Source organism: Hirundo rustica, chromosome 18, assembly GCF_015227805.2.
Source record: "Hirundo rustica isolate bHirRus1 chromosome 18, bHirRus1.pri.v3, whole genome shotgun sequence".
In the NCBI taxonomy this organism is placed as follows: domain Eukaryota; kingdom Metazoa; phylum Chordata; class Aves; order Passeriformes; family Hirundinidae; genus Hirundo; species Hirundo rustica.
In genome coordinates, this window is record NC_053467.1 from 4,541,664 (window position 1) to 4,569,394 (window position 27,731).

A 27,731-nucleotide genomic window follows, 5' to 3' on the forward strand; every position below is an offset into this window, starting at 1 on the left:
CCGACAACATTTTCCTCAAGCTTTGCCCATTACATGCAGTTAAGTTTTCCCAGGTTCTATGTAAGATCTAGCATATCACACTGTCAAATCATACCGATTATTTTATTGCAATTTCCTAAGGGGCAGTTATTCCTCGGGTCATTAGGAGACCTGTGGCAATAAAAAATAAATATTTTTGTACAACCCAACACACTTCAGTATAATACAAGTTCTGTTTGAAGATGCTTCCTCCATGGGCATGGAGCCATCATTGAAGTCTGACAGCTGCATGGCCATGACTGACTTCTTTATAGTAGAGGAAAGCATATGCATATAATTATGTCTGTGAGAAATTAATTAACAATAAACTTCCTTACCATTGCAGCTCAATCTGTGCCGCAGCATATGTGTTAATTGTATGATTAACACATCTGCTTTTCAATTAGGATGCTTTCTACAAACTCATGCTTCACCAATCCTGTTACAGGACCTCTGCATATCAATTCAGAGACCAGTCTGGCTCCTGGAAACCAGGAGCAGCCCATGCAGGCACTGCACTGCCTCAGCTGGGCACTGGGATACACAAATCTCTAGCAAGCACCAGGCTTTGCTCATGGTAATTAATTCAAAACAGAAAGGAGGAGTTGCACGGTGCAAAGCTCGAAGGCAAGTGCTTGCTTTGGGTCAGCTGCTCTTTGTTGGAACGGGCTGTGGTGTGGAGAGGCCCTTGGGGTTTGTTTAGCCACAGCCTGGATTGTTTCAAGGAAGTGCTTGGGGGATTGAATGGCAGGTCACGAGGGTTATGGTCACTCCATCGACAAACACTGCGGTGGCATTCTTAGAAAGCAGCTGGCTGAGGTCACGGGTGTGTTCTGGAAGAGTTCTCTCCCAAAGACAGGTCAGGGAGCACTGATCAAGTTCAGAGAAAGGGAAATAGTGCTGTTTTCCTTGGCCATTCTCCTCCTTTTAGGCTCTAGGAGTGCAGCTCTGTTTTATCCAGGATGACAACAATCGTGTGGTACAGTTCTTTGGCCTGTCAAAACAAACAGCATCAATCACTCTTTGCCCCTGCAAGAGCTGCTTCCCCTAATTAAATATCCCCATAAATCACTTCCCATCATTAAATATCAGCCACGTGCTGGGACCAAGCTGCACTTTGGAGCCTGGAAATGCTCCTCCTCCTTTGGGACAGGAGAGAGAAGCAGCAGCACCATCCCTTGGCAGAGGCTCAGCTGGGCAAGGAAGGGCAATTTGGGAGGTGCCAGGAGGAAGCTGCAGGTCCAGGCTGATCTCACCTGTGACAGTTCCACCCACATGGCCCTGGGGTTGCTGGGGGAGCCATAGCTGAGCTCCAGGCCGGGAAGGCCCCCGTCGGAGATGGGCCTCAGGGTGCGCATCTTCTGCAGCTCCTTCAGGGGAATGACCCGGGACACCACCTGCGAAAGGGAGAAGCCACCAGGAGAAGCCCCTCCAAGGGAAACCATCTGATTCCCACCACAGGTCACCTCCAGAGCCTGTTGAAAGCTGAGGGTAGGTTTGGGGCACAGGGTGGGGTGTGCAGGATGCAGGGAAGGCTCCGGCTGCCCAGCACAGCCCTGGAACTCCCACAGGACTGGGACAAACAGGAATGTGTTCTGCATTGAGTTTTACTGTGGACTGTGCTTGTGAGCATGAACACAGCTCTTACAGAAGAGCCCATGGCATGCCTGTTCTACACTCTTGCTTTGGGCCAGTGCTGTTGCCAGAGTGGCTGTGATGCAGGGAAGTCCAACCTCTTCCTGCACAAGTTCTTCTAAAGTCACAGTCAGTATCTGACAGACATCAGGGGGAATTGTCTGGCATACCTGGGTGGTGCCATCCACCACAATGATCTCCTCCTTGTTCACACCAAAGAAACAGGGCACAGGGACCATGTCATCGCTGATTCTCTCCACGACGAAGATGATGTAGCCAAAGAAAGGCAATTTCATCACGTGCTCTGGAAGAGAGCAAAAAGTGGCCTGAGGGCAGCAGCTTTCAGCCAGCAATTTACTGCACCAGCCTGGGATGGTCAAAGCTGCCAGTGTTCCCAAGATTTCCTACATTAAAAAGTAATATTGACAATTCCTGCCTCCCTCCCTGGCTTCTAAGACTCAATTCTCAGCAGCCTGAGTGGATGTCCTGTCCTTTTCTGACCTGAAAACAGATATGCAGCCAGACTATCAATTAAAACACAGCTTGTACAGAGCTCTGAAAATCCATTGCAGACTCCTTCCTACAAGAGATGGAACTTCCACTATGATCACCATGCTTGGGAACAAGATCTAATCCACAGTGAGGAGCTGTCAGGGAATTCCATTCTCATGGCCCATTCCAGGCTTCAAGAATCATCAACAACCTCATGAATTGCCCCAAAAGTGCATTCAGAGCAGTTTCCAGAAACTGAGACAGCACAGAAACTGAAGGAGTTCTGGATGTTTCCTCACCTATGAACTGGATTTTTGCATCCGATGGCTGGAGGGGCTGCCTTGTTCTCAGCAGTGTGGCCACGTGGTTGTGCAGAGCCTTGGGGCTGATGGAGGGCTGCAGGGTCTTTGGAATGTATTCCTTCAGCTCTTCCCTGTGCCAAAAAACAGATTCTAATTCACCCCACCTCGCCCAGCTGAAATCAAACATCAGCCAGGGGATTAAGAGGAAGGAGGGGATGGGGCAACAATTTTCCATTGCACATCTGGGAACAAGGGTGAAGGGGGAGAGGAAGAGCACAACAGGTGATGCCTGCATTGGGTGAGGTGGAAGGAACCATCAGAGGCAGTGAGAGCACCCTTGTCCACAGAGAATTCAGCTGAATTCACTGCCCAGTGCATGGAGAGAAATCCCTCCTTTCTGGAGACACCAGGAGCTCTTCAGTGACCAGCAGGGCAATGCCATTTTCTTGCAGCTGGTGCTTTAAGGGGATCTGGGGGAGGCATTATCTCAACATCAAGTCAAAGTGCATAAGGCAAGGAAGGAGTGGCAAAGTACAGCCTGGAACTGCAGGACTGAAGGTTTCCAATATCCAGGAACAATTTTGTTCCCATTGAGCATCTCTCTACAGGTTTCAGATGTCCAGGGTTGAAACCTCTGGCACTTGTGAGAGAGAACAAGAGGATTCACCTAAACCATGAGCTCGTGCCCTTCCTTCTTGGTGTTACAAATCCATGGCAAACAAATGAAATGACCATGGCACCCTCGTGGCCCTCTCTGTTCTCCAGAACTGGACATTTCTTAATTATTCAGAGGGGACTTCCAGGTACCTGCCCCTAACCCCTGTGGTGCCCATGGCCATCACAGAGAGCCCCTCTACCACAGACATACCTGGAGGGAATAGAGTTCTGCGGCTCCACTTTGGCCCAGTGCTGGAGCACTGCCAAAAGGCCCACCTGCATCTCCATTTCTTCACTTTGACTCAGCAGGATCCTCCCATTCAGGTAATCCCACAGCACCTGAGGGACAGCACAACAAAAAGGCCTTTGTTAAACCTGCCAGAGGGTACAGGCAAGTCTGGGCAGTGCCAGGCTGCACAGACACACATCCTGCCTTGCTGATAATGCCAAACAAAGGCTCTCTGAGCTCAGGAAGAGCCTGGGGAGCTGCACAATGTGTGGAACAGCACTGCTCCAGGCTAAGGTCACGAGCACAGAGCCTTCCTGGCACCCACAGCTTCAGGGTTTAGTCACTCCCAGAAACAGCACACAAAGTCTATCAGCCAAAGCCCTCCTGCTTCTTCAGCCCCCTTGGGAAGTTCCTGTTGACCAGGACACTACATCTGTCCCTGCTAGGGGGGTCCTGCTCTTGCTTACCTGTCCATAATGGACATCTGTGTAAATTTGGTTGTCAAAGTGCAGAGGTGTCCTCCAGATGAGCCTGCGTAAGGTCAGGGTGACCAGATTGTCCTCCAGCAGGTAATCATGGAGATACTCCTCCAGTTTTATTGGCCTCACCATTTTACCTACATGACACAGAAGGAGGGTCATCCATCCCTCTTGGTGGAGAGGCTGGCACAGGAGCCTTCTGCACAGCTCAGTTCCACCCTGCCCTGAGACTCCAGCCGTCAGCCATTCCAAAGGGACAAGGAGACACACACTGCTTTCAGGAACAAGCAACACAGCCCCTGAGAAGGATCAATCCTTCACCTTGATACAGAGGGAAACTGCTTAAGAGGACCCTCCCAGGAACCAGCAAGGGTGGAGGAACTATTCCAAGCAGGAGCTGTGATGCTCCCTGTTGCAGAGGCTGCTGGAAGAGAGAAGCTCCATACTGGTCTCTACTTGCCAAGATTTTTGTTGTCATTCCTGACAGCAAAGAGAACAAAGTCCTGTATCTCTTGCTGTTCCCCGATTCCCATCTGCTCACAGATCTCCTGCAAGAGCTCCTTGGCCACCTGAAGCAAGGAGAGAAGCAAATTAATACCATGACCAGGCAAGCCCAAGGTAGACACATTATTCCTTGTCAGATAAGAGATTTCACTGCTGTGGCTCAGAGTCCAGACCAATGACGGAATTCACAGCTGGAAACTCACAGTGAAAGTCCTGATCCTGGTGAGGTACTCCTTGCCTCCAGACATCAGCACCACCAGCCTGCGGGCACCGTGTCCCTTCTGCAAAGGACAACGTGCAGGCAGCAGGACATGCAGGGTCCCATCAGCCCCACTCGTGTTCCTCCCTCTCCTTCCTCATCCCTGCCTTCCACTGCTTGCCCACAGCACCTGCCCCTTCCCTGCCCACTCCACAGCGCTGCACCTCCCAAGCTCCTTCCATCCACACGCTCCATCTCCTCTCCTGAACTACCCCTGTCACACTGCATGTGGCACCTCCAACAAAGCCCTCTCCTCTCCCACATCCCTACTCTCCGTACCAGCAGTGCCTCCATCTCCACGGGGAAGGGGAGGTGCCGACGGCCCCCGTACAGGAAGTTTTTGCGCAGGTTGCTCTGGCAGATCTTGGCTATATCTGCAGGAAAAGGAAGAAGCTCCATGTGCTGAGGCAAACAGAGAGCTAAACATCGTGTCCTGCGGTGTTGGGTCATGCTGCCTGGGTTGAATTTAACCCCTGGTCACTTTGCTAGGAGAGCAAAGGACTCGACCTCACCTCCCACCCTGCCGGGACACATCCAAACCATGACAGTGTCCAGGACAGAGGAATGACAGGATGGGGGGAATAGATCTGGAGTATTTGCTTTACAGGACACAGTCTTACCGTGGTGGGTGCTGGATGGATCACTGCTGGCCAGCTGCAGGAACTTGGTGGCATAGGGCATCAGGATTTTGGAAGGCAGGAAGTACCCAGTGAGCAAGTTGAGGAGCAGCCAGCCCCGCAGCTCGCTCTCCCTGTGGATCAGAAAGGACCGTGGGCACCTTGGGACAAGACTACTCCTGTTCTGAGCAGCTCAAAGTGAGCTTGTGCCCTTCTGAACACCTCTGGCAGCTGGCAGAAAAGGAGGTGTCAGCCCTTGGTCAGAGGTTTCTTGTGCTGAGCAAGAGATTGATTCAGTTATTTCAACAGCAAGCAAAGAAAGGGAAGAATCAAATCCACTCCCATGCCACTGCTGCCACCTCACAGGGCAGCGTGAGGCCAAGCCGGTCCTTGACTGGTGTTTATCAGTTCCCCAAGGCTGGGAGGAGCAGATCAGGGCTCTGAGCAGCACCACGACCAGGAGCCACCAGGAATTTTTACTGGTGCCCAGATAGGTCAGCCACCAAAAATACAAGGAAAAATATCCACTAAAGTGAAAATGCCAGACCCAGTGGCTGGCAAAATGTCCTGAGTGCTCAGCAGGAGCTTCAGCACTGGAGCAGCTGGGGATAACCCATCATGAGGGGACACCCCCTCCCCTGGCCCTGGTGTCCCTGCAGAAGATGGTTCCTCTCCAGCTCTGCACACACAGGAGCTGGCAGTGCTGGTACTCACTGCTGAGGGTTGTGGGTGACCTGTTTGATGACCTGGCAGTAGATCTCATCGTGCAAATTCTCCTTCTCCTTGCACAGCTGCATCCAGAGAGAAGAAAACAGCATCAGAGAGGGGATGAGAGCATCAGAGACATTCCCAGGTCATCTCTGTGCCCTTCCTCTCCCAGCTTCAGAGCTCTGCCTGTTTGGCTTAAAGTTTGGGCTTTGCAGCCTCTGGTCTCTAGTGCTATTTAGGCTTAAAGAAGGGGAGAGGAGAGGCAGGTTGTGCTCCCATCCAGACTGATATCCAGGGAAACCGTTTACATGCAACCACTCCCCACAGTCTGTTTCAGCTCTCTTCCTCATGTAGGAGGTGCCATTATGGCTCTCCCTGCTCTTTTCCTCCCCAGAAAGGTCTTGGCCCTCCAATCCCGTTGGTGCTTCAGCACTTTTCCCAGTGGAAGCTGACAAACCTGAAGGATTTCATAGATGCACTGGACCTCAGTCTGGTGCTTGTGTTTCGGCTGATCTCCCATGAACCGCATCAGCGCTGCAAGGCAAAGCCTGACCTTTAGTCTGAGCAGGGGTGGCTCTGCCATGGGGCTGGCAGTGGACAAGGGAATGTCCTGAAAACTTCTCTGCTTGTTACAAGGCTTGCACTGGACATGTGGAGTCAGCTCAAAGCCCAGGCAGAGTGTTCTGGGATACTTTGCACTCAAGGCAAAGTCCCTTTTGCTGGAAGCTCTCAGCAAGCACTCAGAAACTGCAGAGTTGTCTTGGAAGGGGCCCTCCTCACCCAGTTTCCAGTCCCACTGAGCACACAATGTCTGTGTGTACCCACCCTGACCACCTCACTCCCCCCTCTGCAGTGCTGTGTCCCAGGGAGGTCCTTACTCTGGAAGTTCTTTGTAGCCGCCTCATTCAGCTCGCTGTCAGAGTACCAGAGCAGAGATGCCTGGATTGGGACCTACAGGGCCAGAACACAGGGATAAACCACGGCTGTGGATCACACGGAGCTGTGCTCTGCAGGCTTCACCAGAGACTTGAGCTCCCAGGATCCCACAGGCAGAACAAAGAGTAGGGGACACCTACACTTGTCCAGAGACTGCAGCCAAGGGTCTGTTCTTTGGTCATTTGGGGACAAAGCCAGAGGCAGTGCTGGAGCTGGGATTCTGGCTGTGGCCAGGGGGAGAGGCTGAGCTCACCTTGGTGTGCCGCACCAGGTCAGCGACGCTCCTCTTCTCAGCAGATGTTCCCTTCATGCCCTGCCTAGAGAGAGGAGAGGGAACATGCAGTCCAAGAAACACCCCCAGAAATGGCCTGGTGTGGGTCAGGCTAGCCAGGTCCTGTTTGGGAAGGAGCACGGCCTACTCACATGGACTGAGCCTCTCGGAAGTAGGTGGTGGCAAAGTCAATCATGGTGTAATGGTCACCAGCGGGGACTAACATGGTGCTCGTGGCTTCTGGTGTCAGGCTGAGGACAGAACTCTGCAGGAACACCACCAAACCTGCCCTAAAACATCAGCTGAGGAACTGCAGTGTGTATTCTCAGCTGCCAGGCCTCCTCTGCGTGTGGTGCCTCCCCTCCAACACTGATGGATTTGAGTGTCTCATCTGCAAAGACTTAGCACTCGTCATCGTCCCTGTGCCCTCGGAGCTCAGACACTACCAGAGCCGTGGGCCCACCCTGGCAGCTCCCCCAGAGCCCAGCCGTGTCCCGTTGGTGTTCCTCCCCACGGGCTGCTCACCTCCCTGCTGGTGTTCCTGCTCTCAGGGGGAGCTTTGGCGCCCCTCCGCTGCTCCCCCCGTCTGTCCATGCTGGTGCTGAGGTAGTCAGGGGCAGGAGCCAGCTGCACCAGGCTGGTGGGGAAGAGACCACAGCGGCCGCCGGTGGAGCCGAACTGCCACCCTGGAAAAGCAACAGAGAAAGGGTCAGGAGCCAGGGCAGCTGCCAAGAGAGTGGGCACTGAAGCTTTCTGCTGAGAGGGGGCAACTGGGACAAACTGAGGCAAAGGAGAGCATCAGACTCACCGGGTTTTCCTGCATCCTAAGGAAGTGTATATATATAACAAATATTGCTGTCAGTGAGCAATCTGGGACAAGGCTTGTCTGGCAGAGCTGGAGGCTGACGATGCCAGCCCGCCCTGTATTCCTCTGCTTCTGGGCACCATGGATCCAGCAGGCCCTTGATCCTGGTCCTGCCAATCCCAACACACCCCCTCACCTGGCTCCACGCCCTGCATGGGCAGCAGCTCGATGAGGTCGCCCTTTTTGAAGCTGAGCAGGCTCTTGTCATCCACGATGTAGCTGCGCAGAGCCACGACATAGTTGGTGTCCTGGGGAAAAGGCCATGGCCAGGTCAGCGCTCGTCCCAAGGATGTGAAGGGCTCAGATCATGTCATCCCATGGACGCTCTCAGGTTCATCTGGAAACCACCTTCATTCCCTACTGCACTCCAGCTGCTGCCTCACCTGCCTCAGCTCCTGTATGAAGAGTTCCACCATGGTCTTGATGCACGGAGCCTTTGGAGAGTGCAGGATGAGCTGCTCTGTCTTCAGGGAGAACTCCAGGGAATTGCTGCCTTTCATCTCCACTGACAGCACATCTGCAAAGCTGGGAACACAAGCCAGCGTGCTCAGGCTCCTTCTGCCAGGGCTTGGGGTGCAGAACATGGGGATGGGAGCCCGTTCCAAGGACTGGGAATGGAGACATGCCTCAACATTCTCCATGTTAGCCTTCCACCAGCTGCTCATGGCTTTCACCCAGAGGAGCTCCCTGTGATGACACACTGAGCTGATTCACCCCCAGCACTCACTTCTTGTAAGCAAAGCTCAAGGTAGGAAGGAAAAGGAGAAGCCAGACTCATTAAAAGGAGAGTCAGCGAGTCACAGCTGGCCTAGGACAATCCTAGAGAGCACAGCACAACCGGGAATTTTCAGCTCCCCTATTCAGTTTGTCTCTAACACCCTGCCAGACACAAACTGTCCTCCTGCAGCAGCCAGGGCCCTTTTGCTCACCAGTAGCTGCGCAGGATCTTGAGGTGCTCAGGATGGTATCCAGCTGCTTTCTCCACCTTCAGCAGCCTCATGCCCCGGTGAGAAACACCCAGGATCTGCACATCACTTCCCTTTTCACCCTGTAAGGGAAGTGCAGCACAGAGAATCTGAGGCTCCATCCCATCTGTGCAGGTGGCACCAGGGAAAGGAGATGCCACACAAGAGGTGTGAGACCCTGCAAGGTATGAAAGGTGCAGAATCACTGCAGTGCGGCCAGGCAGGGGGGCAGAAAGAGTGAACTGGAGCCACAGCTAAAGCAAGCAAGCCCAGGGTCTGGTGAGAGAATGAAGACTCACTTGAACTGGGAAAAGGCGAGAGAAATAGTTGGCCCAGTTGTCCCGAGCAGCCACTACAATCCTCTTCTTAATCCCATCCTCCTGAATGGACTGGGCATTGTTTCCAACTTGGAACTCCACTAGCAGGGTTACAAAACAGTTCCTTGCTCAGAAAGACAAAGGTGGCCAAGTCTCCCTCTTCCCAGGGACTCATTCCCAGCAGTCCCTCTGTGTTCACAGCACAGCAAACCCCGTGCAGAGGGAAGAGGACACCGGCACATACCAGTCTACTACTGGTTTCCATCCCTTTCTACATGAAGAACATGTCAGAGGTGATAGGAAGTTCATGTCAGGGATGACAGTTGGAATTTGAAACAAATCAAAATCCTGTCCTTGGGCTTCAGTTTCCTCTCCCCACAATAAACATTCCAGAACTAAAATTTTCTGGCTCACAGAAATTTCAGGGCCATTTGGAATAAACGAACATTGCTACACTGCACTCTACTAATGTGCTTTCCTGCTGCAGTGCCAAACATTTCTCCTCTGCCCTAAGTACTGACTGAAAGGCTTGGAGGCCAGTTTCTCATTCCAGACCAGAAGCTGGGATGGGCATGGAGGGGAAGGGGTGATGGGGCTGTTAATTACTCAGCAGGTCTTTCATCTTGCGCTTCTCCTCCCTGGAGATCCGAAAGCTGGACTCAGAGAAGGTGTCACGGATGATCTGCAGAGGGAACAGGGAGTGACTCCAAAGGCCACACCTGGCTGTGTTGGAGCATCTGAGGCTGTTAAACTGAGTCTCAGAGAGGAGAGAACAGGGACTGGACTGGATGGATCTGGAGAAGAGACTTGCACTGCTCGGGATGGAGAAGTGAAGGTAACTTCTGCAATGCAAATATGGAATATTTTGTCCCCAAAGAGACAACTTGCCTTGAGCCACACTCCAGTGCTTACCTGTTCACACAGCAAGTTCAGACAATAAGGGTGGCTGAAATTTTCTTTGGGGTAAAACACCTGCAAGAGGAGGGTAATAGTGGCGTTACAGATATTGCAGAAGTAGCTCCCCAGGGATGTTTTGCAATCCATATGCCCTGCTGCCAGGGAGGAGTGAGTTCATCTCCAGGGACAGGCAGGGAGGAGAATGTACTGTGAATGTAAGAAAAAGGACCAGGGGGGAAGGAGCAAAACCTGAGAGATCAGACCAAGGGATGAACCCTGGTGAGTTTAGCACATTCTCCAATGCTTGATTTAAACATATTTGTACTATTTTAGCAGGAAAGCACCAGGCAACAACAAATTCAGTTTTAAATTTCTCAGTGGTCTACAGAGGAAGGAAAAGATAGGTAGAGAAACTGAGACACAAGTGTCAGTAAGGCAGAGCAAGACCCAGATTCCCCATGACATGATCCCCTGCCTCCAACACCTGTGTCTGTGATCCCAGAATTACCTTTGTCCTCTTATTTTCCATTGAGTGCCTATGACCAAAATAACCCATTTTAACCAAAGATAACCCCCCACAGCCAGTCCTCAGCTCAGGAACTGAACCTCTTTGCGCAGAAAAATTTTCCAAGCAGGGTCGACATAGGAAAAGCTGACACTGGCGGTGAGCTTGTACAGCTGGGTCTTGATCCCATCGTCACCTGCCACGCTCACAGCAGAGTCTGTGTGGGGAGATGAAGCAGTGAAGATGTGCTGTGAGGGTTACAAGGTCCTTTCTACCCACCAAGATCTCCCAAAGGAGAAAGGGGACAGTTTCTGGTGGAATGTTCCTGTCAGAGAATTTCCTGAAGGTCAGTGACCAGCTCATGTGAGCACAAACCAGTCATTCCCAGAATTTCTGGTAGCATTTACACTGCCTGTATTAGCCACAACGTTCATTGCTAAGAACAGAAATGCTGCAGGCACACAAAATACACCCCCAGTGCTTAAGGTTGAAGACACAGGTTTTACTTTGTGTCATTATAAACAGGCTGCTAAAGGCTCCAAAGGGACATAAAAGTTCTCCCCTGAGCTTGGAGGCTGCAAGGTTCTGGTACAGGGCACCCAAAACTTGCACTGGGTTGTCTCTCTGCAGGTGTGTTAAAAAGACAGGCTCAGTCTGAAGGCAACCGTTCAAAGTTGTTACTTAATGAGGCAGGAATATCTTCATTTAAGCACTTCAAACTTTCAAAAGTTCAGAGTTCATAGACAAATAATGTAGTAATTTTCATACTTCAGCTGTTTCTAAAACCCTTTTCCAAAGCATGAAGGAATTTTTCAGGCTAGTCCAGTTACTTTGATTTACTTTCACAGGACTTCCTAATGAATCGTTTTTTTAAGGGAGGAGGAGCTAACAGGGAAATGCTTTTATACCAGGGAAGTTGCTGCAGGATGGAGTCCTTCAGTAATGTGTTTGACTGACTGTTCCTTTTGGGTTATGAAATGCGATGCTGAGAATTTTAAACAGCTTGAAATACATTGGTACAGGTATCCAATGTATAAAATTAATTCAGGCTCACACTGAAATTCAGAGGCAGAACTAAGACTGAATAACACTTCCAAACTACTGCTAGTAAGCATTAGCTCTACTTTTTTTTTAAGTGGGCAACATCCAAACACTCTTTAAGTGTCCAAGGTCTCCCAGGCTCAGGCTCCCTCTGAGAAACACTCCCTCATTCCTCAGCCTGTATCTAAGATCCATCCAGAGGTTTGTAAGGTGAAAGACCTGGTTTCCCATTCCTCCCTGGTCTAAAGTCCACCCACTAATTGTCACTTTGATAATCATGCTGCAGGTAAACAATAAAAGTATCGGGGGCTGGACCTTGATAAAGGTGTAGCCCAAAGGACCTTTCTATTTTTAGCCTCATTTTTCAGAAGGGAAGAGTTAAGAGCTGGGGAGAGCCCTGCTGATTGCTGGGCCGGGCTGGAACTGTGACATCTCTCTGATTGCTCACAGATCAGGTTGCACCATCTCCCTGGTCTCACACAGCTCCCTCAGTCCCTGGCCCCTGGCTGATGCCAGGACCAAGGATCATGCCAGGGCCACGACTCTCCTGGGCTGATTCCAGCCCCATCCCCTGCTGCTAAATCCCACATGGGGGAAATCAGTACTCACCCTTCCCTGTGGATTCCTGCCTGCCTTGGTCCTCAGGCGTTGGTGGGGGAAGAGGGGGAGCAGGAGGGGTCTGGGAAGCTGGTGGGGCACCCTCTGGTCTGAAGATGGACAAGAGAGGCAACTGCTTTTCCTTGATAGAGCTGGAAGCTGGGCCTGGCTTGGGCTTGACAGGTGGAGGTGTTTTCTTCTCCTGTGGCACAGGAGTCGGCTGCGAGACAGCAAAACCATTTGAGTCAGCCTTTCCCTGCATTCCTGGGCTCTGTCCTGACACTGCTGCTCTACATCATCCTGGGGCAGCAGCACACCCCTGGAGCAAGATCTGTGTGAACAGCCCACCACTGCCTTTAGATCAACACAAAATCTACAAAGAGGTGTTCAACCAAACCCAGAGGACCAAGTATTTGAGATCAAAGCCTCCAGTTTGGAAAGGAAAAAATGATGTTAACAAGTCAAAGCCTTGGTGTCAAATCTGGAGAACATGAGTTGCTTGCTTCCAGATCAGCCTTAAACATCTCACAGTAGGACTTGCTGCTCCAGAGCCTTTTCTTCAGGATCTCAGATGAGTTTACAGACTGGAACCCAGTCTAGGGTGGGCAGGACCATGGTGTGAGATCCCAGCTATCTCACAACCCCCAGAAATCACCTGGCTGCTTCTGCAGCACCGGGGAGATCCCAGCCTGCTGGAAATGGGATGGACAGGCTCTCTCTGCTGAGCTCCTGAAGTAACCAGAGAGCAAAGGACTCACTGATGGCTGAGGTGAGGGGTTCATCATTCCCAGCTTGGCCAGAGCCTCATTTTTGGGGTCCTTCTTCTTTATAAACGGTTTGGATACTCTCCTGCAAGGGAACAGGGAACAGCAGTGTGGGGTTTGGGCACAATGGAGCCACGTGGCAGAGCTGAGATGGAGAACTCCCATCTCCCTCTCCCACACTCTCACCTGCTGGGCTCGATGGGCTGGGGCTCAGGGGCTGGTCTGCTCTGGTACATTTTGATGATGTTCCCAATTTCATGGCTGGGTGCAGGACGTGACTCAGGGCCTGAAGGCTTCACTACAGGTGGCTGCTTCTTTGGTTTTGGTGTCTCCTTTTTTGGCTTTGGCTCAGGAGGTGGCAGAGGGGAAGCAGGAGCTATTGGGATGATGGCTTTAATCAACAGACCAGCAAAGACACAGGAGAAATCCCTTTATGTCATTTGACCTTCCCTTTCTTTCCCTCTGATGCTGAGTGGCAATGGCCTGATATTCCTCTTTCCTCTCCTGTCAAGATGCAGATTCCCAGAAGAGATAGATCCTTTCGTCCTCTGCCTAAATCCTGGCCTAATATTCCTGGAAAGTTATTCCTTGTCAGCCTGCTTGGGTATCCACTGCACATCTTACCTGGCTCTGGTTTAGGGACAGGCTTCACTTCTTTCCTCTTCTCCAGCTCCTCTTTTTTCCTCTTCTCCAGCTCCTCTCTTTTCTCCTTCTCCTCCTCCTCCTCTTCCTCCTTTGGCTGGGGTTTTGCTGGAGGAGTCCATGTTTTGCTAGGTCTGACTTTCTTTACTCGGATGGGCTGCTCTCCTGCACAGAAAGGGGGACTTGAGCTGGTCAAACCCACACCGAAAGCCTGGCACTGATAGCAACGTTCCCACTCTTCCTCAGTCAGCAAAAACCTCTTTTCTGGAGTGAGGGAGAATGTGGCAGTCACAAGGCCAAAGATTTCTAGAAAACTGGCCCCACAACAGCTCACAGTCTGAATTGTAGCTAGCTGAGCAGGAACCCCAAACTCCTGTACACACATCATCAGTAGCTCCTGCAGGGATTAGCTGGATTCCAGACAGGGAGACGAGAACACCGGGGCATGACAGGAAGGCTGAAGAGCAAGGTGTTGTAATGAGTGAAATTCCCAAAGTGGCAGATGCTCACCCATCTTCTGGAAGTACTCTCTCTTCTGCTGGAAGGTTTCCCGAGGAAAGTCATCATCCTCATTGCTGGAGAACTCCTCTTCTATGTAGTTGTAATCCTGCAGACAGTGCACAACTTGTTTAGTTGGCACCAGCCAGCAGTTCCTCTGCAGTTCGCTTCAGCTCAGGGGTGATTTTGTCTCAAAAAGTTTTGACCTAGAACATCTCCACGTCCAGGAATGTCCCAATAAGTCAGTTTCTAACACAAAAAACCCTCATCCAAGCACAGAGGAGGGGGATTGTGTTAGAGGCCCAATACACCTTGCTGGAAGATTAAAGAACTCAGAGTAATTAATTCTCCTGTGGAAAAATTCAGCTTAACTGGAAAATGAATAGGCCAACCCTGCAGCCAAACCTCCACAGAGCAAAAGCCACTAAGGTTTGAGCCTTAAAGATTCAGCAAGCAGAGTTTGAAAGCTCTCAGTATCATCATTAGGCACAAATCTCTGCACTCCTCTCTATCAAACACACGGATGGACACAGAGCAAACACCAAACACGAAATTCAACCCAAATCCACCACGGCTGTTTGTTTCTCATACCGGTTCTTTTGCCTTAGCTGGTGGCTCTGGAGACCTCGATGGTGTCGCAGCAGCCTGGTTGCTGGAAGGCATCTTGGGTTTTGGGAGAGTGGCTGGGGCTGAGGCTTGTTCTGGGCTTGAGACTCTTGGCCTTGAGTTCTCAAGAGACTTTTGCCGCTTCTGCAGCTCCTGCTGCTGCTGCTGCTGGGAAATGCTCATGGCTTGAAGGGTCATCTGCTGGGCCTGGGGAAGGAATGGCAAAGTCCATGAGCTCTAGGCTACACAAACCTAGCCATCAGTCACAGGCTGTGTCCTGCTTTTTCACTGTTAATCAACCCCAAACCATCCACATAGTGCATGGCAAATTTCCCAGTGTGTGGACAGGGCATGCCCAGGGAGTCTTCTCCCACCTGGCCAAGGGTGCAGAGCTCCTAACAGCCCCTAAAGGCTCAGCTACCAGCCTGGGACTGCCATGCACTCACAGGGCTTTGCACAGAAAGCAGAACACTGCAGACCTGCATCTGTAGCAAATCCCAGGTTAAAACCCCATGGGAATTACAGCTGAATCTTCTCACGGCCTGCTCCTCACTCATTGATGGTGCTTCAGGGGCAAAGGGGCAAAAAAAGGGTTCCAGTTTTTACAGTTTTAAATAATGCCCACTTTATAGAGTTTACACCAGCACATGAGCACAGAGTGATACAGAGCAGGTCCAAAGAGGAGAAGAGCTGGGCTCCCCCTCCAAGGCACAAACACCAATGTGTGACTCTTCCCCAGTTCCTGGGCCCCTTCCACTCACCATGAGCATGGCTTGCTGGTTGATAAAGGCCTGCTGCTGTGCTGCCAGCTGGCTGGGATCTACAGCTGGAACCATGGGCTGGGGCATCACCATGGCTGTGGAAGACAACATACACATCTTCAAAATCCTACAGGTGAATGTTCCCCACAGAGCCCCTGAGCGTCAGCCTGGAGTGTTCACTGGGCCCTTCACCTGACACTGAAATGCACAGGCTCCGCTGACAGCCCCCTTCCACCTCCTCCCCCTCTGCAGTTACAGAAACACTGCTATTACCTGGCATAGGTGCGACCCCACCAGCCGCTGGCATCATGGGCATGGCTGCTGGCATCCCCACCATGGAGGGCATGGGCTGGTAAACTGGTGTTTGAATCGTTCCAGAGAAGCCTAGAGGCAAATCCAAATCCACAGTGCTTCGGAGAATCCCAAATGAGAATATCCTGAGCAACCCCAGAGAGCACTTCTTGCGCTCTCCACGTGCACCAACCACAGCAGGACACAGCAAAACTCAGGTGGAAAAAGGAAAACTAAGAAAAATGTGTGGCCTGCCAGATTTTAAATAGCAGTATCCAGACTCTGTTTGTGCAGCCTAGCTTAGGACATCACCATTCTTCATGATTAAGCTTATAAATAATTGCTGTGTGTGATTACAGGGGGTTTCTCTTGAGGGCTGGGCAAAGATCTCTGGAGCTAGGACTGTCACATCCACACTGGTCTCGTTGCAGTGAGTGGCAAGGCTGGATGAACGACGAGCATTGTGTGTCATGGGGAGGAGCTGTGAAAGGAATTCCTCTGCTCTCAGCAGTCAAGTCCCATATGGGGTCACAAGCAAACCCCACTGAGTGTGAAGCCAGCACAGCAAGGGGTGTGGGGGCCAGACTCAGCTGGGAGGAGTCAGCACACAGCACAAATCTACTGAATCATGACTCCTCGCCAGTGAGAATGGCCCTGGGATGCCATGGGGAGATCATCACATACCTCACTCATCTAAAGCCATGTAAGTGACAAGCTGGCCTCAGGCCAGTGATCTGTAATAGGGCTTGTCATGTCTCAAAGCCTCTCCAGTAGCCAGAAGTAGTCCTCATCTCAGGAATGACTGAACTGGACATTCCCCACCTTTCTGAGACTGCTGGGTGTGTTCCTACCCATGCAGATTTGTCAGTGCCACTAATAAATTGATGTTTGGCTCCACCCTGCTGCAAATGCCAGAGTCTTAGCTCCACAGAAATGAGGAAAAGTAAAGAAACCAAGCACACAAACCAGAACCTCTTCAGAGTTCAGACTTACTAACCCAAGGAATAGCTACAGATGATGGGAAGCTCTGTAAGGAGGTAATAAGATAGGTTAAAACCACCCCCGATAAAGGCACCAACTGCTCTGTGAAAGCACGGGGTGAATAGAAGGTGAATCCATGACCTAGAAGTATTTGTCTAGGGAAGAGGTGGCCTGGGTCAGAAACAAGCTACCTGCTGCCTTGACCCCAAGACCAGCTTGAAAGAGAAATTAAAAGTGCAAAAGCCATTCCCTTATCTAACACCTTCCCCAAAGCATCTGTCTCAACTGGGAGTGAGGAGTGCAGCTTGTGCTAAAGTCCAGTGCTCTGCATGAACCAGCTGAACATGCAATAATGAGCATTTAAGGGGCTCCCTGACTTGTGCTCACTGAAGGTCATGTGGTCCCAGGTGTTCCCAGCTGTCCCCATGCCCTTACAGACCTGTAGAAGGAAGGGTTCCTCTCTGTGTGGGTCCAATCTTCCCACCTCCTTTCATGCGTCTGGTGAGAATCTCCCTGTTCTCCAAGTCCTGCATCAAAATAAACCCAAAACAGCTATCTGAGCTCAGAGGGACAGACTTCCCAGAGGGAAAGACGTCCAAAGGCATGTCTGAGCTGAGCAGGGGCAGTGAACAGGCAGGAAAAAGCTTGAAGGACTCACAGGGACAGGAGAGCTGCAGAGAGAAGGCAGGAGGAACATCAGGGGACTTACAGATACTCTGGAGCCCTGATGCAGCACGGGGCTGAAGAGATCATCCACATAGTGATCCAAGCCTACAGGGGTCCTCAGATCATCTCTAAACTTTGGATCTGGAAGCAGAGAGAAGTCTGGTGATGAAGCAGGTAAGAAACATTCCCCTGCCTCCAGTCCCTACTAGTCATGTTTCAGAGCAGAGTTCTACAGCAAGGATCACCTGAGTCCCCCTCTGCCCTGATGCCCTGGCTGGGCCCATCTGGCCACAGTCCTGGGCTAAAGCTCACCTGGATGGAGACCAAGAAATTCTGGAGGCAGGCTGGGTGGGGGATAGGCAGGGGCCTGGATACCTGGAGCAGGAGGGATCCTGTTGAAGAAGAAAATGAGATGAGGACCAGGGTGCTGAAAGATGGGTGATGGGGTCACAAGTGGTGGGGCAAGAGGAATAGGTGGCTCACATGTCCTGTTCAGAGGACTGGAGGATGCTCCTGTCCCTTTCTGGAGCGATGGGGTACTCAGTGGGGGCCTGGGAGGAGCTGCTGAAGTTGCTGGTCTCCTCCATCTCTCCAATGAGGTCCAGCACAAAGTCACAGCCCAGAAGGTCCTGCCATGTGTTGCCAGTGAACATGGAGACAGACCACCCTCGAGTCTTCTTGTCACAGCCCCTGGGAGAGGAAAGGTGTCCAGGCAGGCAAGGGAAAGGGAGAGGAAAGAAAACATTACATTAAGTTTCTTCTTGCCTTGTCTATCCTGGCTTAAGTCCTTTAGATTTAGGCTGTGAATCAACTATTAAGTGCCCATGATTAGAAAAAAAAACTAGAATAATTCAAGATTTGTCCTTTCATTTTTATTTTTTTTCTCTGAAGCTGCTCTCACAGATCATACCAGTGGTTCTCCTGTTCTTAAAGAGGCCCATTGTTTATGGTTGAGGGTTATGTTAAGGGTGAAGAGGGGAGCACAGGCTGGAGTGGGCAAGAAGGGAGTATTCTACATGTGACCACATCAATCCCAGCCTGCAGACCAAACCAGTCTGAACCTTAGAGCTGGTGACAGCCTCTCATGCCCCCAGACCTTTTCCTGCCCTCTGACAGTACCTTGCACTCAGGATCGAGGCTGCATACTGCTCCCCAGTCATCCAGGACTCCACCTCAGCTGAGAACTTCTCCTCTGGCACAGAGAGCAAAGTCAGTACCCACAGCCTCCCTGGCAGGACCCAAAGCAACACCCACATTCCACGGGACACAGGCAGAGCCCAGCTGGAAAGTCTCACACACTCCTGAGCAGGGCCATAGGAGGACTGAAAGCTCATGGAAGGCTCCACATGGACACATTCATATCCAAAATATCTGTCTGATGGCACAGGTTGGCATTTGGTTTGCTTGGGGATCATTCCACCCACAAGGAGCCCAGGTAGGGGTGTTCTGTGTTCAATTCACAGAGCTGCTGGTTGCTCAAGAGGCAGCTTCAGGTACTTTTGAGAAGGGAGAAGGGCAGAAAGTCCCCGTAACAAAATACTGCTGCATGGGCTGTGCTGTAATGGATAGCAGCCCTGTAGAGATGCACAGCCTGCTGAGCAGGGCCCAAACCCAGGACAAGCTCATCCCTCAGCCTGAGAAGCAGGTCCCACCAAACCCAGACTTTGCAAGTTTTGGGTCTAAATTCAGATGCTTGTTTCCCCCATGGTTGGACCAGCAAACAGTGTTCTGATCTGCTTAGTTGAAGGAATTACTTCCCAAATGCTGATTTCTGCACTGTAAAAGTCCTTAGAGACCAAAAGACAGCAGGAGGGCAGAAAACTGGGTTACCATTAAAGGTATGAACATCCAGCACCATCTTCCCTCTCCTCTGGTTTGCTGTCCACTCCAGCTGGGTGGGAGGGTAAGCCCGAGAGCGTGCAGGCTCTGTCTCTGTGTGCTGAGCTACCATCAGGATCTTGCGCTGGCAAACAGCGTTGTAGCCCTCCATGCCATAGTCTGACACAAACCTAGGAGAAGGCAACTGCATGTAGCACTGCTCATCCCTCTCAACCCCTCTGTAAGCCTGGCTTGGTCTTTTCTCCTCTTACTTCAGCAGCGGCTTCTCCAGTGCTGGTGAGGGGCCAAAGCAGCTCAGCAGAGTCGCCATCAGGACCCAGCCTCGCTGGCTGTGCTCCGTGTCTGGGTTCCTCCAGGTCTGGGCAAACACCTGGCTGAAGATTTCGTTGCGCAGAGCAGCATCACTCAAACCTCTCCCAGCAATGTAGTTGCCCAGCAGGACCTCCTGCCAGCCACGGAGGCTCTTGTCACCAATGAACCGCAAAATCTGGAAGCGTCCACGGCGAGAAAGAGAGAACTGGAGCTGTAACCCACTGTCTCAAAGTGTGGTGTAAGGAGTTATAGGCACCAGGATGTTTGTGAGCCTGAGCAGCCAACACTCAGATTGGGGTCTGTCCTCCGGTTTTTGTGCACCACCAAAGTGCTGGGCAATTTGGGAGGCAACGTTTATAGAGATGGGATCCTGACTACAAGTCAGAGTGACTTCAGTCTCTTCTGAGGTATGACTCAGAATTTGGTCTGGGGGAAAATATTTCCCCTTGGGCAGGGCTCAGACACACAAGTAAATTACCACAGGATTCTTTCTACTGAGCCCACTGATTGTTTAAAAGCCTTTGGTACAGTTAATGTTATACCAAGTACTATGGGATGTGATATCACAACACACTCACTGAAGAAATTATTCAGCTTCTTGGCTATGCATATTGACATCTTCAGTGCTTTAGTTTGTATTTCTCACCCTTAGGTACAAAATGATTTCTTTCATCCTCTACAATTCAATATGTCACAAATTATTTTTTTTTTCTGAAGTGGATAGCTTTGGAAAGAACATTTAAGAATAACAACACTTTCAAAAACACTTAATGGTACCAAGAATGTCAGAGATTAACTGAGAAAAACAGGGGATGGTAGTTGTTTAGTTCTCATGGAATCCTTTGTAGAAAATCCCTACTTCATTAGCAAGGGAGAAAAACTGCCTTTGATCTTTAGAAAAATAATAGTATTCTGCTTAAACACAATCCTATTCACGAGATTTTATTGAAGCATATGCTCTTCTATAATTGGGATCACGAGGACAAAACAAGAGACTGTTTTTAGGCATTAACTTTCTTAATGGGCTTATTTTAATTCTATGTAATTCCCAAAAAAGATTACAAGATTTACTTAGAAAGTGTCTGGAGTTTCATTCTATTTTCAACCCTTTTTAAAGAAATATAAAGAAATATATGTTTCCCATCCACAGAGATGAAATAGCACTATCCCCTCCACACAAACACTACAGAGTGAGGGTGTGGCTCCAGGTGTACTTTTCCTGATGACAAAGTCCCTGCCCTTTTCCAGCCTTTAAACAACAGTTCACTGTCCCCTGTTGGGTACTGACATATCTGTGAGCCTGAGGTGCAATCGAGATGTTTGCTATAAACAACGTCATGGAAAAGATCTGGGATAAATGAAACTTTTTTTATGACTGATAGATGGGTAAGTGGTTGAGAAGACAGACTTATCATTGCTACTGAGTTTGGAATATTGGGATATTAAGGTTAGCAGTCCTATTCCTTTATGTCCTGCCAAATTCTGAGATTCTATCACCAGGCAATTCACTTTGATCCCAGCAGTCTGTGGCTGGTCTGTGCCTCCCCAAAAACACAGCAGCTCTAAGGGGCTGTGTGTGATCTCTGTCAGGCTGCTCCAGGGCCTAGAAGGAGCAATTTATTCTGCTTTTCCAGCCCTCCATGTATTGTAAGAACAGTATCCACCACCAAAAACTTGTTGTATAAAGGCATCAAAACATTGTCTGTGCCCACCTGTTCTTCAGCAAGGTCAAGAAGGACGTCTCTTACCAGTTTGTTTATCTCAAGTGCACTCTCCTGGCGTTCAGCATCCAGGTGAGTTAAGGGGTGCTGCAGAGGCTGACCAGGGGCAGGGAAATCTGGCTTCTACACAGAAACAAAAAAGGATAGAAATATTTGCTCCTGGTGTTGCTGAAACCAGTGTGTCTGCCCACTGGGGAAGCAGTGAAGAGATAAAAAGGGTTCCCACCTGGAAGTGTGATTTGACGAAGGAGGAGAAAGGATAGCTGTTGATGTTGGGTGGGAGGGAAAGGTCATCCTTCACCTTGACTTCTGGGGGCTGTGTCTCAGTTATCTGGTTGGCCTGTGCTCGGTGTCGACCTGCAAGGGAAGGAGGTGTGGTGTGGTGGCAGGACACAAACAATTCACACAGCAGCTCCTGGCTGCCCTGCACCTCACCCTGCCCGAGCCTCTGAACCAGCCCCCAGCTGCAGGGACACCCAGCCCAGCCCTGCTGCCTCAGACCCCGCAGCAGGCACAGCCTCACCTCCCTGAGACCACAAGGACTCTCTTCAGGAGGGGGATTTTACAGCTCTGATCTTTCAGACTCATCTCCCCAGGGCACACCAGGAGTCTGCTCTGCAGCATTTACAGGCAGGAAATGCTGAGCCCATACAGAGATACTGCTGACAACTGCCCAGCCCACAAGGAAATGAGAGGTCTTTGTAATGAGGGATTTGTCATGGCTAAGAGAGGAGCAAACATCACTAAATGAAGGGATTTCTCAATGCAGCACAGCTCCTGCGCATTCCTGTATCCCCAGCCGTGTTCCCTGATGCTCTCCCATCCTCCCTGTTCACATCCCATCAGCTTTCATCTCCAGCAGTTTCACTGTTCCCTGAGCTCCTCTGGCTTACATTGCTCACTAGACCAGCTGATAGTCCCTGGAGGGCTCTGCCATGAAATGTGAGGTATTTGGTAATCCAGCACTCTCTGCTCCAATTCCAAGACTCTTCTCCTGATCGTCTCTCTTACTGTCCCCAGAGAAGGCCACAGGCACAGCTGGCTTTGGCTTTGACACCACACAGACAGAGAGAGGCAAATCCTGCCTCAACCTATTTGCAATATTCACATGGTACAGAGAGCTACAGAGGAAACAACTGCACATAACGCTCAAGGTCAGATCAACAGCTTGTGAAATTATTGCAGTTAGTGGTATTGTGGTGATTTGAAAACCAATTGCTGTGTCCCTAAATTGATAAATTAACACATGCTCAACTCGTTACATTGTTACAGCCTTATTATTTTGTTATATCCTTGGAATGATAAATTGTTATTACACTGTTCCACAATCAAGTCGTTACCCTATTTCTCCTTCCTTCTATTTTACACTTCCTTTTGAGGAAGTGAATTTTAATAAAACCTAAAACTATTTCTTTGAAATTGTCAAAACTGTCATTTTCTTCCCCCTTCATTTTCCTTAAAGATTTTAGAGTAGATAAAAGATGGGTTTAAGATCTTCCACCCCAGATACTCATCTCTAGGTTCATTCAGCTCTTTGCTGTCATATAACTTTGACCAAAGAGTTTTGCCACCACCCGTGCCATCAGTTCTACCTGTCCAGTTCAAAAGAAGAGCTGAAAAGTTAACAAAGATGCTGATTTTCAAGCTGGTGTTCTGCTCCCTGGCCCGAGTTGCTTTTCCTCTCTACCGTGCCAGGAAACAACATCCATGGTACCATTTGGGTTTATCATATTTACACTGCAATGATAATAAATCAAATCCAGCCCAGTAACAAGCAGCAGGGAGAACAAACACATACTCTGATATAAATACTCAGTGAAACTGTGCAGGAAAGGGAGGGAAGGAGGAGGATTTCTCACCTTCAGCAAAGTGCAGGAGGGCTGCGAGCTCTGCAGGGATCTCCAGCAGCCCCACATCCTGGAGAGAGAAACAAATCAGTCACTGCCTGCCAGCAGAGAAAGCACATGAAAACCCTGAGCTGAGGCTGGGTGAAGCTGCCTTGGACAAGCTGCCAGGACAGGGATGGAGCATCTGAGCCAAAGCAATGACTTCTGCCTCCACAACATTCAGAACCATTGCAAACAGGGAGGTGCGAACACAGCTGTGTGACATGGGTCAGCAGAGGAGGGAAAGGGGAGCAATTCCTAAATAAAAATTCAACTACCACAAGAGGAATGACAGAGAAGTTGGCTTTCTTTGACTCATCCCTCATTCTTATCAAGTCTGGCGTATTGCACTGTCGAGATTGAGCCTGAAGGACAATGGTCATTTCCTCCTGCACCTTCCTGACATTTTTCTTTTGCTTTTTCAGTATCCAAAAGTGCTACAGCATAAAATGAGACCTGATTCTGATCTTTGATATATGTTGGAGGTTCCTGAGAAAGCTCAGATCTCTACCTGGGTAATCCAGATGAGGATCTGGCCAATGAGTCTTGATTTTTCACTGGTTTGCACCTTGCACTGCTGCAGGGTAGGAAGCAAATGGGCCAGTACAACACAGTGTGTCAGCATCACTGCATGTAGGCTCAGCTCAGGGCATTTCAGACAGAACTACCCAGATTAAGGTGCTATAAAACCAAGCCAAAGTCACAAAACTGGAGCTTTGTGGGGTTTTTTTAGTTTCTTGGTTTTGTTTTTGTTTTGTTTTTTTAAGATCTGCATAGTAAAGCCTCCTGTCACCAGCACATTATTCTGAAATTTCTCTCTACATAAAACTTAAAGATATAATCACAGCATTTTTGATCAGTTTGATTTTTGCTCATGAGAAGATATGTGACTTCAAGTCTGGCTTTTCAATGTTGTATTCAGGAAGTGGACTGTGAAATTTCACAGTTCTGGATCCACACCTGAGGAAGCACCCAGGGCTAATTATTCTTGTTGTTACTGACACAACTATACAGAATTGGGGATAATATCAATTCAGATTCCCTTAATGCAGACACTGCAGCAAATATGTGTTCAGTCTAGACATACAAATAATGGCATTAGTTAGAAGCGTTGGTACAGACTAAATATGTTATGAAGCTTTTAATACATCCCTTCCTCTACATCAGCTTCTGTTAATGTATTTATGCAGAAGTGTCTAATTCCCACCCCTCACAATAGAAGATGATCACTGAAAATCACCTTCCCTCCGCCTCTGATGACCAGGTTCAGTGCTGTGAACAAACACAGTGCTCTGACTCAGGACTGATTTACGATGCCTGGCTCTGCCCAGAGTTTGGGAAACACTGAGCTTATGAGATATTTCTGTATTAGAAGGCCCTTTATACCATCTAACCTGCATTCTGTACTAAGTTCCACACACTAGGGAGGTGTGCCCCCTCCAGATGTTCTGCTGTTCCCCAGCAAACCTGGGCTGAGGAGGCACAAAGGAGGGAGAACACCTGGAGAACCTGATTTTTTTGATCTCAGACCCTCCCAGACCATTTGACAACTCACCATTCCTTGGCTGGGACTATTCTCTGTGTCACCACAGGCCAGGGAGCTCCTTCTTTGTTTCCTTTTCTCTAACTCCTGCTGTTAGGAGATGAAAAGGGGATGGAGGGTGGGAAAATATGTATATGAAGTCAGTTCCAGCTATTCTGGGGGCAGAAGCTGTGGGTGGGCAGGAGGGTGTCCTGCTCTAATAGAAAAAAATGACAGAACAGCTACAGAGCCTTCTTGGGACACCAACACGATGTATTGAGAAGGGGCTGCCCAGGCAAAGACCTGAGCTTTGCTGAAACACCTCCTGCCCTTCATGACACAACTCAACAGCAAGAGCTCCAGCACCTGCCCAGCATCCTGCCACACCTTCCCTTGCTGAGCATTTGATGTGGCTCAGGACAAAAACACCCAGCAGCTGCCAGGAATATTCACCCCTCTCCTTCAGCATCCAAGCACATGCTAACAGCCTGAACACGGAGAGGTGAGCTCATCCACGGAGAGGAAACCCTTTGGAAAGGTGGGAGGGATACCAAAAGCTAAACTCCCTCCCAGCTCTGCCCTTTCCCCTCCATTCTATTGTTCCCCAGCCTCATCACTCACCTGACTCCTACTCGCAGATGGGGAAGGAGGGTCTCTCTTTCTGTTTCTGTCTCTCTTTCTGTCTCTGTCTCTCTCCTGCCTGTCAGTGGTGCACAGCAGTGTGACTACATGGGAGGTTATGAGGGCTGGGCTGAGGAAGACAATGACATGCTAAAGTCCAAAGGGCAGAGCTGTGGGGTGGGGGAAAGGAGGAACTTTGCAGCAGGTGAACTTTGAGACTTTTGCTGCTGCTACTGCATGTACAGAGAACCTCAGCAAACAAACACTGAAGGAACAGAAACAGATTCAAAAGAGCTGCACTGTTGTGGTTACCTGGAAGAAAGAAAAGCTGGATCCTGTCCAAGTGGGAAGGGCAAGAAACAGAACAGAAACTCACACGGTGCTGGACATGGCAGGAGAGGAGGCACCTCTGCAGGTTTGTATCAACACCACTGTCCTTACCCCTCTGCCCCACCATGCTCTCAGCCATGCCAGGAGCTGTGCTGAGTCCTTCCCTTGTAAAGCTGACAGCTATGAGATGTTTGTTGCTACTCTAAGCATGGGTGATCTGATTTCTTCTTTCCAATTTTATTCTAATATTTTGTGCAGAATACATTAAACCCATTTGACTGAACCATGGCTCTCTCCTGTACACTATTTTCCATCTTCTCCAAAACCTGCCATCCTGTTCTCAACCCAGATGATTTCCAAGAGGCCAAGGGCTTGGGCTGCCTGAGGCAGCTGTAAGGGATCAGGGGAGGATCATCATGGACTGAAGGAATCTTGCATTTCAGTCACCATCAAAAATTGAACTGGGCAACAAAAAAGCAGGATGAATGACTCCTTACAGCTTGAGCAGAACAACAGCTCTGAAAACCACAGATGGAACTAGCTCTTGTCTCATGTAGGGCAGCCTGGAGTGATGCCTGGAGAGGCTGCCTAGAACAGAGGCTAGACAGAGTTAAGAGAATAAAGCAGGTATTTATTAAAGGCCTTCAATAGATGCACCTTGGGCAGTGCAAAAGCCTCACAGAGGCTACACAATGGACAATGGTCATGAGTTTTTCAGACAGAAATAAGTCTGGTCTATTTGCTTATCAGGGGTTAATTCTCCAATTACAGCTTCAGGTAATGAAGTCACATTTCCCCCGTTTGCTTCCCTCAATTCTCTTTTGTTTATACTTCATGGGGCCTGAGGCAGTGAATGTGACCCTGGTTCTCAGGCCTGGAAGGATTGTTTTGTCTGACCAAAATGTGAAAAGAGCTTAGTAACACTCTATATGGAGTTATACACGAATGCAGTACAGGATCTGAAATACAGAAAACCTAAACCTTAAGGCATCATTCCCAGCCTGGTTCACACAGTCAGACCCATGAATCAGCTGTGTTTGCAATACCTGTGCCAATTCTGAATGTCATTTAGAGAGAGAAGGCTCCAGCCTCTGTGGTTCCTTCATTTGACTATATTTATGTCAGACAGAGGGTAAAGGACACCTCACTGGCTCATTCCCAACAAACCTTCCAAAGCCATCCCTGCCCTGGCCTCACCCAGTCCCCAGCTCACCGCTTAGAGCAGAAACAGCCTCTCCTGTACACCTTGCTCTGACAGGACTATTGTTACCTGGCAGCGCTTCCTCCTTTGAATCAAAGGTCTGGAGATTAAAATCATGGTTTTAAATTGCACTAAAGTCTTCTTCAGCCTCCTGTAACGCTTCCTAGAGGATGAGAAAAGAATTGTCTAACGAGGGATGCATCAGCCACAAAGACACACGTGGGGCAAGCCAGGAGCCAACACGAGGAGGGTCCTGGACATGCCCACCTGGCTGTCCCTTGGCTGGCCTTTCACCCCTGACCTTGCCTGGTACCCTCGGAAGTGAGCCTGGATGACCGTGGCTTTCTCCTGGAGGACACGGAGGCGCCGGTGGTGAAGGAGGCGTCGGAATTTCCTCTGCAGAGTCACAATAGCCCAGCTCTGCCTCTGCAGCCATCGTCTCTCCAGCAGCTGCCTGGCCTTCTCCTTCAGAAACACCTGGGCAAAGGCAGCAGCTGCTGACCCACAGAGGTGGTCAATAATAAAAACCGCTGGTTTATCCCTTCGTAGCCCTTAAGGGCTCTTGCTAAGGAAACTGGGGAGGGCGGGAGGCACAGGTGCGGATGACAAAGATGCATTTGTAGTGGACAAGGAATCTGGGAGTGATGAAGGTGGCAAAAGGAGAAGCCCAGGAATGCTGGGTAAAGAAAGCCCTCGCCTTGCTACAACAGCCTGGAGCTGAAGTCTCTTGTTAATCTGAAGTGCAAAAAATGCCTCCTTAGTACTTGAGACAAGAGGCAAAGGTGAGAGGGAAAGG

At 49.9% G+C, this 27,731-nt stretch overlaps 1 protein-coding gene across 1 annotated transcript; it reads right to left on the bottom strand.

Moving 5' to 3' along the window:
• Window positions 1-188: 188 nt before the first annotated feature.
• MYO15B (myosin XVB) lies at window positions 189-24,864 on the bottom strand. Its single transcript, XM_058422935.1, has 42 exons — window positions 24,817-24,864; window positions 23,235-23,292; window positions 21,602-21,732; window positions 21,403-21,498; window positions 19,594-19,829; window positions 19,334-19,512; window positions 18,623-18,695; window positions 17,987-18,193; window positions 17,816-17,895; window positions 17,547-17,644; window positions 17,277-17,364; window positions 15,839-15,949; window positions 15,566-15,660; window positions 14,790-15,011; window positions 14,211-14,307; window positions 13,683-13,865; window positions 13,245-13,434; window positions 13,053-13,143; window positions 12,303-12,514; window positions 10,758-10,860; window positions 10,167-10,226; window positions 9,861-9,936; window positions 9,237-9,355; window positions 8,902-9,020; window positions 8,356-8,497; window positions 8,109-8,220; window positions 7,633-7,793; window positions 7,260-7,372; window positions 7,090-7,153; window positions 6,779-6,851; window positions 6,358-6,434; window positions 5,907-5,983; window positions 5,196-5,326; window positions 4,855-4,949; window positions 4,520-4,597; window positions 4,273-4,381; window positions 3,801-3,949; window positions 3,316-3,443; window positions 2,445-2,578; window positions 1,824-1,957; window positions 1,275-1,415; window positions 189-1,012 (listed from the first exon to the last, which is right to left on the bottom strand). The coding sequence occupies exons 1-42, from the start codon at window positions 24,817-24,819 to the stop codon at window positions 953-955; spliced, it is 4,905 nt and encodes a 1,634-aa protein (XP_058278918.1). The 5' UTR covers window positions 24,820-24,864; the 3' UTR covers window positions 189-952.
• Window positions 24,865-27,731: the final 2,867 nt, after the last annotated feature.

Excerpts from the sequence above, each read along its gene's own strand:
- MYO15B (XM_058422935.1), bottom strand. Across the intron at positions 7,794-8,108 it reads CATGCAGGGCGTGGAGCCAG|GGTGGCAGTTCGGCTCCACC; the intron begins GTGAGGGGGTGT and ends TTGCTTTTCCAG. Across the intron at positions 7,373-7,632 it reads GCAGGAACACCAGCAGGGAG|AGTTCTGTCCTCAGCCTGAC; the intron begins GTGAGCAGCCCG and ends GTGTTCCTGCAG.